This window comes from Loa loa (assembly GCF_000183805.2).
Source record: "Loa loa unplaced genomic scaffold supercont3.3, whole genome shotgun sequence".
NCBI lineage: Eukaryota > Metazoa > Nematoda > Chromadorea > Rhabditida > Onchocercidae > Loa > Loa loa.
The window spans coordinates 139,617-154,535 of NW_018108183.1; the positions used below are offsets into that span (position 1 = coordinate 139,617).

At 28.8% G+C, this 14,919-nt stretch overlaps 2 protein-coding genes across 2 annotated transcripts; both read right to left on the bottom strand.

The window, feature by feature from the left end:
* Nucleotides 1–647: 647 nt before the first annotated feature.
* LOAG_07455 (hypothetical protein) lies at nt 648–5,335 on the bottom strand (the record flags this gene model as incomplete). The annotated part of the gene is made up of 3 exons (XM_020447435.1): nt 648–763; nt 4,930–5,007; nt 5,278–5,335. The coding sequence occupies 3 exons, from the start codon at nt 5,333–5,335 to the stop codon at nt 648–650; spliced, it is 252 nt and encodes an 83-aa protein (XP_020302333.1).
* Nucleotides 5,336–10,990: 5,655 nt separating this feature from the next.
* Nucleotides 10,991–11,398, bottom strand: LOAG_07456 (hypothetical protein; the record flags this gene model as incomplete). The annotated part of the gene is made up of 1 exon (XM_003142989.2): nt 10,991–11,398. One exon carries the CDS (start codon nt 11,396–11,398, stop codon nt 10,991–10,993), a length of 408 nt encoding a protein of 135 aa, XP_003143037.2.
* Between the last annotated feature and the right edge of the window lie 3,521 nt (nt 11,399–14,919).

Sequence of the window (14,919 nt, forward strand, 5' to 3'; positions counted from 1 at the left end):
TTTTTCCTTTTTTTTTGTTTTTTAAATTGAAAATATAGCAAACGAGATATTATAATGTCTGAAAAAGTAACGCAGAAGGAAGAGAAAAAAATAAAGGGGAAAAGAATGAGTAAATTAGAAAATATTTTCATAATTTGTTTATTTTAAAATTTACCCGAAAAAATTTTCTTGGAACGTTAGCAAAAAGCATTTGAAATATATTATATAAAGCACTAAGAAGTAAAATGTGACAACCAATCAGCAATAATTATTTGGAAATTTTTTTTTGTTTTTTGTAGTAAGCAAACAAGCACCATTGAATACCGAAAAAGAAAAGAAAAAGGAAAAAATTACAATACAGAAAAAAAGAGAGAAAACAGTGAAGAGAATGAAGGAATATGAAAAAACAATGGAAATTTCAAAAAAAGTAGCATTCATAATGAAAGAAAAGTAAAGGAGAAAATATCGGAAATGTTTAATTTTTCAGTTAATTAAAAACAAAATAACTGGAATTCACATCTTATTTTATAAAATTCATATTCGAATTTTTCATTTTTTTTTTTTTTTTTAGAGAACACTGATAAAATTAATTACAATTTTGATAGAAAAAAAAAGGGAAAAAAGAAACATAGCAAAAGAAGGAAAAAGAAAATTGGAGAATGCCCTGATCACTGAAATATTGCCCCGTCTTGCCTTGTATCATTAACTTGATTTTCTAATAAACAATGCCAATCATTTCTTCGTTGTGGATCTTCATCTAGCGAACTTTCATATGGTGGTGGGGCTGAAATTTCCAAAATATAAGTAAACAAATAGGATAAAGAATTGAATAAAAAAAAAAAGAAAAAAGGAAAAATCGTCAAAATGGATCGATCAATTTGTAACTTATAAACCTTTACAGGTTATGTCAAAAATAATTTTGATGACATTATGTCACTGAATAAACAATCTATCCATTTTTTATTTCAAGTATTTTGTTTGCAATTCTATTGAAATAAGTTAAGATCGCTACAGTAAATCAAATATTATATTTGAAATATTCTTTAAATGAGAATAAAAATTACTGACAATTTAATAAAATGTATTAGTTAAAAATATTTAACACTTTTAGGTTTCTAATCCATTTTCCAGCAAATGATACAAATTGTACCACATTCGTCCATTTCTGGCGATAACGGAATGACATGAAGGAAAGGACTACTTGAAAACGTTTTACTTTCTATCAAAAATCCTTTTTTTCCATTTCTATACAATAAAATTAGATAATTGAATGTTTAAAGATTACAATTTGACTAGCTGTTTATATTTCGTTTTGAATTTCTTGTAGCTAACAATAATAAATGAAACGGCGAAATTTGTAAATTTCAAACTCTTTTAACATGTACAGTTAATAAAAAATGAATATTATTTACCAAATCTTATTTCCATAATTAGTGATTATTGGTAGTGCCATATGATAATAAATTTTTATCGTTATGATAAATTAAGCAAAATTCTATTTGTCAATGATAAGCATTGAATATCTAAAATGATATAGAAAAAAAAAAGGAAGAAAACTTCGCCCAAAAGAAATATTCATTTAGGAAACAGGAATTATGATAATTTTGTAAGAATAGCAAATTTTAATTAATCTATAAATTCAATGGGACGTAAATAACTTTTTTTTAGGTAATAGTTAATTTTATTATTGGACAATCATGACTTATAAGAATTGAAATCTTATGAGGTAAGCAACCTTTAAAATTCCGAAAAAAAAAAGGAAGATTGGAACTAATAAAATACTAAAATTACCATTGCTTATAACTAACAGTTACCGTAGTTTTTCATTACCTATACATTCATTTGCTTCTTTAATAACTTAGTTACATTAAAGAACAGCAATGCCTATACTCTTCACAGCATTCACTTTCAAAGTAATAATTTATGACATTTAGTGTGAATGCTAAATTTAGACTCGCAATAACTGTCTGAAAGTCTGTCTGCTAAACTTTAAAACTTCCCTTTTTATGAAAGCAATTTTAATTTTACCAAACACTTTCAGACTATATTTCAGGAATCGAACAAATGACAAAGTAAGTAATAGTAAATGTAGCATGACGTAATATTCTATTATCATCGCAAATATTAATGTAATTAGTATAGTTAGGGTTGTTAGGTTAATGGACATAAAGTTTATGACCTTTGTGTGGACAGTTGAAGGGCGTTAAATTAATTGGCCGTTAAATTAATTGTGCGCGCTGAGCAATCACTCATTTATAGTCAGTCTAAAAGAGACAATAAATTCTTAACTTGCCTGTAGTTCCCGTTTCAAATGATGTTCATATCTTGTGTTTAGTCGAAAAAAAAAAGAAAAAAAAATTTGACGATACTTGACCATTGTCACTTCCACATTTTATCAAGATATTAAAGTGACACTTATCAAGTACCATGGATAATTTGGGCGAATGTTATGGAAATCTTAGATGTGAAGGGATAAAAACTTGAAATATATCTGATATCAATCATCAATGATACTATTTCAATGGTGTCATTGCAGCTTTTTGGACTTTTTGAATTAAAATTTCACAGCTCTATAACGTTTAATGGAATTCATTGCTCATTGTAAAAGGATTAAGTGTTTCTGGAAATTGAATGAGAGTGTAACAGGAAAGTGTGGATGCTTCCTTCAACCATCATTCTACTATCCCAAGAGAGAAAAACGAAGTCGGAATCTCATCCTGTTATTGCAAATTTCATTATTTATGCAGTGGCAATCACGAATCATTTATCTGCAAATGCCTTCGAAAGAATATTCAATTTGTGGCAAGCCTGAAAAGCCATTGTAAGATATAAGAGGAGACAAAGAGCCTGGAGTGACAACACATTTTTCCTGTTAACCTCCCTAGAGACCTTCAACCTTCCCTCCTTTTACATCCGTGATATTCTCTCTTTCTACTTAAACTGAAACTAAAATATTCTTTGTTCTGCATAATTTCAGTATGACTACTTCCATTGCATTCATGCATTTATTTTAGGGAAATTTGCAGAATTTTTTGAATCTTAAATGCATGCAACTTTTTAGAATGTTTCTATCCTGAAATTATTCTCAAATTTCTTACCTTTTCGTTTCCTGAAGAATGAAATTCAAATTGAAGATAACAGAAATAGAATCTCTTTGATTAATCTTAAATTTTTATTGAAACTATGAAAATTTCCTAAATTTATACTTCATTGCCATATCAACCCTATCTAATCAAATTGTAAAAAAAAATTTCATTCTTAATCGATTTTGAATCATTCCCATTTCATTCGTTCAATTCTTGCATATTTCTTCAAACATAATGTTCAAGAATACGGAAAGCCAGTTATCACGACTAATGTGTCCACATCTATAACTGACCACGACACTCATTCCGTTAAAAACTTCAACATGCAAAGATTTATTCAACAAACTGACCGAAACCAAAGTTTAAAGGCCATAAGTCATAAATGCTATTATATACACTTATAAGCTCCTACTTTACTATGGATAAAGACAATGAAAACATGAAGATTTCGGACTTTGTTAAAATTACAAAAATCATCTTTCCTAAAACTATCAAACAAACTGAAGTTCATGACAATTAGCTAAGCTTAATTTAGAAGACAAATTATTGGATAATGCAAGAGAACTGATAAATATCAACATAAATGTTTAATTCCAAATCTCCAGTTCTTGCATCTTTACCCAGTATTTATCTCAATTGTCGCAGGAGGGCAAATGGTCAATTGATCAATCAAAGTTATCCTATGCTACCATAACATAGAAAGGAAGAGGTTTACCAGTGAGCTAAATCAATTCTAGCAGATGCTTGAGTTGTATTTCATAGTTCAGCAACAATAGGTTAGCAATTATAGCTTTTAAAGCCGGATTTTACATTTGAAAATTTGATAGTTCCGATTAATATGAAATCTAAAAGTGAATTTTAATATTATATGCTTCAGATTTAAATTTAACTTCTATTCAACCATTTTTTTTTCTATTTGAAATAAAACATCAGTTTATCATATTGAAGCATTGATATGATTATGTTGAAGGTATGCAACAAATATTGTATCATTTCTTGCAGTAACAGAATAATTAACTTTTGGAATAAAAGGATGAAATGAGAGATAAGAAGAAAGGAAGAAAAAAAAAGAAAAGATGAAAAGATAATGTTAAGCATTAATTCTATTTGAAATGCTAATTAAAACGAAAATTTAAAATTCCCAAAACAATTTTTCAATCAAAAACAAATGCAATGATTTTTTTTCCTTCCACTTTTTTTTTCGTTACATTTTTCGATCACTTTGGTTGGTGATAATTCATCGAAATTAACAAATGGATGGGAAAAGAAAAAAGAAAGAGAAAGTTTTTCCCTTTGCCTTAAAATTTAAAGTATTGAAGCTTAGCAAGCATTAAACAAAAGGATTCCATTGGGAAATTTGTAAAAAATTTCATTCCTTTTTTTTACACTTCCTATCCATATTAGCTCATTTTCCTTTTTTCCTTCTCTTCTTCTACTTTCTTTCTTTTCCTCTTTTCCCTGTTCCCATAATCCTTCCTCCTCCTAACACTTCAAAATTTGTGTTCCCATGAGATATTTATGAATTTAATCAAATAAGGCATCCCCAGCTTTTAGAGCAAAAAAAAAAGGATGGAAAAAAAAAAAACATGAATTGTCAAAAAATAAGTTTGGAAAAAGGAACAGCTAAGTGAAGTGTATGACATTTCAAAAAAAAAAAAAAAAAAAAAAACTTATTAAATTTTCACTATATGAATTTTTTGTCATAAGCAATCGTTGCGAAATAAACAAACGACAAATCATTCATTCATTTTCTTTCACGCATTTTAAAATTACCATTCATCTGATGGAAATATGTTTTGCTAAGTCGTTTGGTAAGTTATAACTTGCGTAAAGTATGAAATTTTAAAATGGAAAAAAAAAAAACCTTCATAGGTGACCGGTTTTGTTGATAAGGTATCCACAGGACGATAACGTTGTTGTATTCCCTGTGCTGTTGAGCATGCTAAAAAAAAAAAATGAAGTGTCAGATTATAATTAAAATACAAAAAATTTATATTATAAAAAACCAGAGCAAAAAAAAAATTTTGAAAATACAATTTTTTTTTGTCCTGAAATATAACTTAAGTTATTGAATTCAAATTAATGATTTCCGTTAAACGAATTACATGAAATTCAAATTAATGAATTGAAATTGATAATTTTATTCGAATAAATTGCTTGCAATGATTTAACTCAAATGAATTGGTCAAAATTTGAGGGAGAAAAAAATTACTTGATTTGGCAGCATTCATGGGACAAAATGAAAGATTTTTACAAAGGCACATCGTCATTACCGTCAACAGTATGAGTGCACCAATTACGCCAACTATAATTACAGCGAGGTAGCTAAAATGATGGAAAATTAGGTTAAAAAAAAAGTGTGTTCATTGAGGGAATTCAAAAACTAAAATAACTTTTCAAAATTCAGGGCAAAAAAATGAAGCAAAATCTTCAACGTTCCTTTCTTCTACCTTTTCTTTTTTTTTTGGCTTCAGTGATAAAATTATTTGTGTTGATTATTTAAGCTCTTTACGTTCAGAAGTTTAACTTCCAATAAATTTCTATCCATTAAAATTTTTGTCAAGTTTCGATATTATTTCAAAAATTCAAAGGTTAGAATAACGAATTTTAGATGCCTTAATGACCTGTAATGTTATAAAATTAATTAAGTCAAACAAAACAAGAACTGGAAAAAAATGACGATAATAGATGAACTGCTTTATTCCTTCAATAACATTTTAATCTTTAATAGAATTTTTACATACTTTAAAAATGCCATATGTATCTTTTGAAGAATTAGTCAACGGCTCTTTATAGGAGATTTTCTCATTTCATTAACATTTAATATGATCAAATTTTTCCTTATATCATTCATTTGTTTTGTGTCCAAAGATTGAAAACAACACATTGAGATATCAAAATGGGTCGGTACTATTGGAATGAAATTTAGGCATATTTTGAAGATTATCAAAATAATGAATTTAATAAATCAATTTCACGAACGTTGACATTTAATTTTAACTTTATTTTCGGTTTACTTTATACTAATAGGACTTTTTACCGTTAAAAAAAAACAAAAAAAAAAAACAAAAAAAAGAAGCGAACATGCTATAGATCATTTTGAAAAATAAATGTACATCATTTTTTCTGGCTCAATAACTTACACGTGTACTTATTCAACAATGTGTAGACTCAAAAAAAAAAAAATGGATGAATTTAATACAAAGAAAAATGCTGGCTAATTTGGAATCGAAGCGTAAATTTATGAATTGTGTGTGAGAAATTAAAATTAAATCAATTTAATACATGACAAGATAATTTCTTAAAGTTGTACTTTTAGACTGAAATTAAATCAGAAATTCTAAATATCAAATGAAATTAATCAATATTATGACTAATTAATTAGTTATAATTTTTCAAGAATTTATTACCAATGAAATTGGTTCATGGAAATAGCTAACCAGATTAATCCACAACACATTCCCTTATTTCGTTTTAATTTTTCTCTCGCATGTTAGAAGGATAATCTTCACATGCAATATGAAAGACCTACAACTCATTATGCTACTTAATTAACTCACAAACAGAAAGGAATAATAAATGAAACGGTAGCATAACAGATATCTAAATAATTAAACTTCACCCATGAATGACATATATATATATATATATATATGCTCACAGACATAGAAGTATAATTGTTTTTGTTCTGCTTTTATCATTTAATAATATTTGTTGTTCCCTTATGGAAGCATGCTGCCATCATTATCTTTAATAACAGTCCTGCCATTTGATTCAACCCTAATTAACCATATTGGAATTAATCAACTTAAAATTAACTACCATATCAGTGATGTAAATATTTTTAGATGTTGCAAGCAACAAATCTTAAAATGAATATACAATAATCCTTTTGTAGAATATAAGAAATCATATCATAAACATAATGTTTAAGTGCATAATTACTTACTTTAATTCTTTAAATTCAATTCTTTTAATTCCCAAAATTGCTTGTAAGAGTAAAAATGGAAAAATTTTGCATCACGAAATTTTTAGCTATGGCAAATAATAACCATGGCAATAATAAGAACAACAACAATAACAATAATCAATTGCTCATATTTTATCATTATGATAATATATTAATTGAAAATTTGTTTTTAAAAGTAAATTTAAAAAAATTTTCATGGGATTGAAATTTTGTGAATTACATGAACACTTCGGGATTTCGTACAATTTTTAAATGTTTCCCTTAAATAAATATTCATCCAGAAATTTTTGGTGATTTTTTTCCCCATCATAGCATACATTCTGATAAGAGATCACAAAAAGGGTTTGAAAAACAAATGAAGTGGAAATGATGAAAGAAAAAATTTTTTTTTCCAGTTTATAAAAGTCTATTAGTTATTGCGTGACTGTTAGAATGTTGTTTTAAATGAAAAAAAAAGTAATAATTCAAATCGATGAATGAACTGAAAGGACACATTCAAGAATATTGCCATTAAACGATGACGATTTTATTGAATACCATATCAAAGACATTTCTCTAATTTCATGAAGCAGTTTTTTTTTTCCGGAAATACAAAAAAGCTCATAATTTTACTGCAAAAATTCTACAAATGATTCACTTACCTATCAGCAGCTATTGAAGTAGGATTATTTTCCCAGAATTAACCAAAATTTAATAATTCAATTTTTAGTTTCATTGAAATAATCGGAATTATTAAGAGAAGAAAGTATGAAAGGGAAGAAGAGGAAGAGAGAGAAGGAAAACGAAACAAATTGACATGTCATCTGACTGTTAATCTAAATTTTGAAATACTGCCAAAATGTATGGGTTGGAGAATGTAAATGTGACAACGGTAGGTGACTTCTCCAGTCCTAAATTTGAGTTAAAGGAATAATATGATAATCATAAGCAATAAAATATCAAAAATACAGCATCATCCTATCTATTCATCTATAATGCAGAGATTTCAAAATAATTCTAATCACTTTTTAAGTTTTGGAAAAAAAACCTTTTTTTTTCATTAAGAAAATGAATAAATCATTTATATTTTATTATGGGATAAGTCATTGTATTATTATCACTGTCATAAAGATATGTCAAGAAGCAAATCCCGCGGGATATCTAATATACTGGTAAAAAAGTTGTTGATCTATTAGATGTATTCTAACGACATAATCATATACATATATCGAATGATTTATAATGGACATTATTTGTAGTCGACAATTTAGAATAAAGAAGATTAATTTATGCAAAAAATACGAAATAATTCATTCCGAAAAAAATTGTTACATATAACAAACTGTTTGTTGGATATTTTAGAATATAACAAATGATCATTACTATAAACGATCAATTAACTAGTCATTACTCATCATGTAATGAATGCTTTTAAATAATACGAAATACTGTATAAATATCATATTACAATTTTGAGCTAAATTACAATAGTACTTTTATTTAGCTACAAATTTTACATCAAAAAGAAATATTGCTACGTTTATGCAAATTCAGAAATCATATTTATATATCATAAATTTTTGAGAAATTTAAAATTTCATAGTGATTTTCAGATTGAATCCATTTTTAACGCTATATTTTTATTCGAACAATATTTGTGTGCTTTATATTTGCTTTTAGAAATTTAAAGAAAATATCTAGACTCTCTTTAGCAATTTCATGTCCACAAGTTTAATTTAGCATAATGGTGGTACGATGGTTCAATTTCCGGGTCGGTCGAGAATGATGAAAAGATGATGAGATGAGAGAAAGGAAGCAAATTTTTGAATTGCTGATTTTGTTCAAATTTACGCTTCCTTATCAGAATATGCTTACGATGTTAGCTATAAAATGGTATGGTAAATAAACAACCAATTTGAATAGTAATGCTTTAATAATTTAACAACAGATCGCCTTCATCTTTTGCCTTTCTTTTTTTTTTTTTTTTTTTCTTTATCCTTCGTTTATTAATAATCTTCAAATATTTACAATTAATGTTTAACAACAAATAAACATCATTCTTATAAAAAATGAAAGATCGAAGAGAGAGAGAGAGAGATCAGGCGAGAAATGGAATGAAAGGAAATCAATGATAAGTTCATTTGATGGATAATTCAATGAAATCAATGCTATTAAAAGGGGAAAATTTAATTGAAGATAGATTATCATCCATTCTACAATTCTTAAATGGACAAAAATGCAACCTAAAATACATTTATTTCATCTATACATATATCATATCTAACAAATAAATCCAAATCAGTCCTCCATTATTCCACTGCACTATAAATTCTCAATTCAACTCTCTCTCCCTCTTTCTCCCTTTCTCTCTCTCTCTCTCTTCCTCTTCCTCGCACTCTTTCCCTCTCCCCTTTTCTTTTTCCTACATTTGAATAAATAAATATCATAAATAAATATCACTTAATTGCAACATTTGCCCAGCCAGTTTTGATTTCAGAATTTGATTGTTGTAAGCTTCAAATAGCGTAGAAACATTTTAAGTAAAAAAACAAATAATAAATAATAAAACAAAAATAAATGATGAAATTCCAAATAGTAAGTAAAATTAATGAAATTTGTAATCAATTGATTCCCTAAATTTTGAAGAGTAATTAATATATATATATATATATATACACTTTTATAAGCCTTAGCAACCTTAATAATCTTCCTAACATTTTGTTAATAAATGACGGCTGAGAATTTCATATGTTAAAATTAAAATGTCATATGAAAATTCATTAACAATATTTGTAATCAATTAATTCCCTAATTTCAAACGATATTTGATTTGTTTATAAACTTACTGATGGAAATAAAAATTTTATTCAATTTTAAAAGATTCCTCATGCATACTACTAAAGCTATTGCTAAAATGAGACTTATTACACTGTTATTTAAGTGTTTTCATGTAAATGTTAAAAGTATGATTGTTAAATTTTTCAGGAAAATTTGATTAAAATCTAAAAAGAAACAAAAAAAAGAACGAAAGAAATGAATTCAAAATTATAAAAATTATAAGTAATACTATGAAATGTTTTTGAAATTTATAGTTTAATTACAACTCAATCCTAAACTAATTATTGTCAATTAACTTGATTTAAACAAAGGAAATAGGGGAAAGAAAAAAAAATGAAATAGGGAATCTGTGAGTAAATTAAGGTATAATTTAGCTCTTCCATGTTGCTTATATTTTAATTAATTTAGATGATAAAAAGATCAATGCTTGTTGAAAAAAACGATTAGTATATAACTGAGAAGATATTACTATATTTTTATGATAGAAATGAGAGAAGAAGGCACGATAGAAAGTGAGAGATTGCTTGTCTCATTAGTGTAACTGAATTACTCCTCAATATTTCTCTTTTTACATATATACATATATGTATATATCTACCTCTTTTTTCATTGGTGACATTGTTCATCTTGAAAATGGAGACACCAGGAAAAGGACATCCGCTCAAAAGTAATGCATGTACAAAGTATAACGCCTTTTCAGACATAGCTTAATCTACTTCAGGCTAGGTTAAGACTATCACCGTCACCAAAAGCAGCAAGAGCAGTAGCAGCATAAGCATCAACACACCAAGTAACATTTCTCAGAGCAGCCGTAATAATCAATAGAGATGTCTTTTTTCCTCGTTTTTTTTTTCCCCATTCAACTTGCATTTGCCGTAATGACTGGAACTATATATAGGAAATAAAAGAATGGAAAAGACGAAATAAGAATTACAGGAACTAGGAAAAATGAGTGAGAGTATAATGATGAAACCGGATTAAGTATAATAATGAGTGATAGTAGTTAGTTGTAAAAGAGGAGGAAAAAAGATGGAAGATGAGGAACGGATATTTAACAGGAAATGAAATTTTGTGCCCTGAATTGAATAAAAAGAAAAAGTATGGAAATAAAGCATAAAAAAGGAAGAAAGAAGGAAACTCACTTCTTGATGAACTGTCGCCTAATTTCGGCTGCCTGCTCGGCTTCGATTTTATAGAGATGCTCCTGTGAGCAGCAATAGTAACTTCCGGGAATTATATGAGATGGACAGCAATATTTTTCATCTTCATTATCCTTAAAATCTGGACATACTTTTCGTTTGGTGATTGTTGCTGGTTTACTCAAACCACCACCACCACCACCACCACCGCCACCACCACCACTACCACCACCACCACTACTACTGCTGCTACTACTGCTAATACCAGAACCAGATGATTCAGATGGACATGTTACCGCATCAACAATCCGTATGACAAGTAGGAGTGGTACAATAATATAGCGATAATATAGGATCGCAGTTAATGTACCGAGAAATGCTGTCGAGCAACGAAATGAAGAAGCCATTCTTTTATTAACAAAAGAACGAATAGTGATGAAATTTCTAACTAATCAGTGAATACATAATGTTATCACTAATACCATCTGATATCCATTAATTCATTGGTTGAAATTTGATCAATTTACTTTATGACTGGAAAATCGACACAACATGAAATTTCAAAACAATTTTATTTTAAATAACAATCAAAACATTGTACGAAAAAAAAAAAACTTTTTTCCGATTCAATTACGATTACAAAACGCAATTTCTTCTTGTCTTTTTTTTTGCCTTCATAATGTGTATGCTATGCTACTTTATCATATTTCTTTTTATGCAAAGTTATGTAACATAAGCGAACTAATTTATGATATTTAAAAGAAGCAAGAAAATTATCCTTGAAATGCTATAAATATCAAATCATATGATCCAATGTATCACGGAGTAATCTCGGGATAGTAAAGGAGGAAAATATCAAATCATATGATTCAATGTATCACGGAGTAATCTCGGGATAGTAGAAGAGGAGGAGGAGGAGGAGGAGGAGGAGGAGGAGGAGGAGGAGATAAACGATTAATGGAACTGATCAATAATTAAATAAACAAGTGCGTCATTTACCAGACAATTAGGGTTGGCTTGAGTGATGTTTGTGGTAGTAATGAAGAGTGTAAAGGAGAAAAGGTAACAAAGAAGGATGCAGGAAGGCGGGAAGAGGAAAGACGGGGAGATGGAAAGAGGAAGGAAAAAAAACCCCAAGGATTGAATGAAGTTAAATAAATGGAATTTTGAAGGAAAACAAAAAAAGCTGTTGTCTCTTTTACACTCAGTGATTTGAAATCAAATAATAAACAAGCATATGTAATATATGTACATGTGTGAATGTGTCTGTGTGTATGTGTGTGTGTGTATGTATGTATGTGTGTGTATATATGTTCGACATGAAATTGAAAACAAGTAATCATCGATCAATGAATCCGATCTGACGAAAAGAGATGAGAGATGAATGGAAGAGATCAATCAAGCAAGGCTTTTTCAACAATCAACAATCAAATTGCAATTGAAAATTATAAATAATAAATTTATCAAAATATTATATTTGTAAAAAAGATTGAGAGAAAGGAAAAAATAAATAAATAAACAAAAACTGTTTCAAATTTATTTAAAAATATCTCTTGCAAATAATTTATTATTTTAATTAATGCATCAAATTATCCCAAATAGTTTCGATAAATTGAAACAATGGCGCAATCTTAAGTTTACCGACAGGTTTATCATTTTTCATTTTTTCCTATTTTTTTTACTAATTTGTTTTTAGCCTCTTTTCGTTGATCCATATTTGATTAGGAAGAGAATGGAGGTATTGCACTGAGGTTGAATTTTAAAATTGACATTCAAAGCTGCCTTTGCTATTCCATCTTATTTAAATCATTAAAGTTCACTGATAATTTTGTATTCCATTTCTTGCATTTTCTATAATTAAATTATTATCGAAGAGTGAAGGATATATTTATTATAAATTATTCAAGAGTTAGCTGTTGAAAAAAAAAAGAGAAAAACAAAAATTAAATTAACTAAATGCTTGCTTGCTTGCAGGATTGAATTCCAACAGCAGTTAAGAAAAATTAACTTTCCTAGATTCGTCACCTCGGTCAACTTTCAAACATGAAGTTTTCTAGAATGGAACAAAATTTTAAATCTATAATTCCAGAGTAAGAATGTAAGTTAACAGGGTAAACTTTGTATCAAAGTAGCAGTAAGTGAAGTTTATTTCCAATAACTGTCTTGAAAAAGGATATGACGATAAAATGGTACGGTAATTTGTCAGGATAAAACATAGAACTTTGAGAATTTATGGGAAGCACTAAAAGAAGTACCCAAACATTCTATAAATTAATTCTTGAAATGCTCTTTCTATCGGTGGGAATTACTAGCAAAAAGCCTTTTGATTCCCTGGTGATTCCATCATTGGATTTTCTACAAACAAACTAGTAAATAAACGCATATCTACATTCAGAAACTTTCTTTTCTTAGGAAAAAAAAATAGAATTTAGTAACGATAAAGAAATAAATGATAATGTAGGAATTATTTCCGGAAAAACCTAACATTTCAAAAATAATTTAACAAAGAATAATTAATCAGCTAGGTAGAATTATTATGGGATATTCGACATTTCATGCAGAATATTGTATCTACTAGTAAATATGCATATGTGTGACAAGAATATTAAGTGAACTTCAGAACGGTATGCAATATTGACAAGTATTTCGATTCTTGAATTGTTATCTGCACATCTCAAAATATAATATCAGTACTTCCAGATGATAGGATGGAACTGTAATAGGAGGACAATCAAAAATGAAAGTAAAATGCGATATGTCATATGTCATTAGTAATGAAAACTGACAGTACAGTGCAAATGCGTCAGTGAATCAACCGAAGACTGCACGGAAGGATGTGATGCTATTACCGAGAGCTGCTTTTTTTTCTTTTTTTTTTCACCGATCCTATGCTAACAACTTGATCAACCATGTTAACTCCCTGTGCTTACAATTCAATTCACATTACCACATTAAACTCGCTATAACTATAGCTTTAAGCACCATTTCGATGTCATAGCATCACACATACACATATATATACACACACACACACACACACACATACACATACACACACACATATACACACACACACATACACACTACATGAACATTAGCAATGACACAACTACCGACAAAGCACCACACAGACACATACATAAACTCGGAAAAAACGTCCGACAAGGACGCTGAGGCCCACTTCCCTCAAAGAATATCCGAACGATGCTCGCTCCGCCTCGGTACTGCAGCCAGAACAATGAAAACGGAGCAAAAGTACGGGCGGTTTCATTCCTAGTCGGGGGCCTTAATAGCCTCATAGTCTCCTTGCCCATCTCCGCCCCATGGCCCCATGGAGACGGGGAAGAAGGCGTCAGGATGGCCACACCCTCACAGAATTACATCCCTACCCTCGACCACCATGAAACATGTCATTACCATACACACACATACACATACACACACACATACATATATAAACGCAAATGCACTCTTCATCTTAATTAAATTAATTTACCCAAATCTAATGATACTATACTGTTCCATATCTATATGTATTCATTACCGCCAAGTTTTATATCTCATTCATTATTAGGAGACAGGAGATGAAGAAAGGTACCAAGCTATGTAATGGTCATATTTAGCGACATACCTGAGGTTTTAAGATGAATTAGAAGTCAGGAATTTTTGAAGAATACCATAAAAGTATCACTTTCTAACAAATATCTCTGTCCCATCGATAGACATACATGGATGATCCTGGAACTCCTGGAACTAATCCTGGAACTTCACGAAAGGTCACTAGATTACAATTTGTCCATTTCACAAAATTACAATTTAATGAAAGTGAGGAAAACAGAAATGAGATGGATAAGATGATGCTATTAAACAGGGAAATTTTGAATGTTACGGTATTACAACTTTTCCTGTAACATTCAAAAATTTCCTT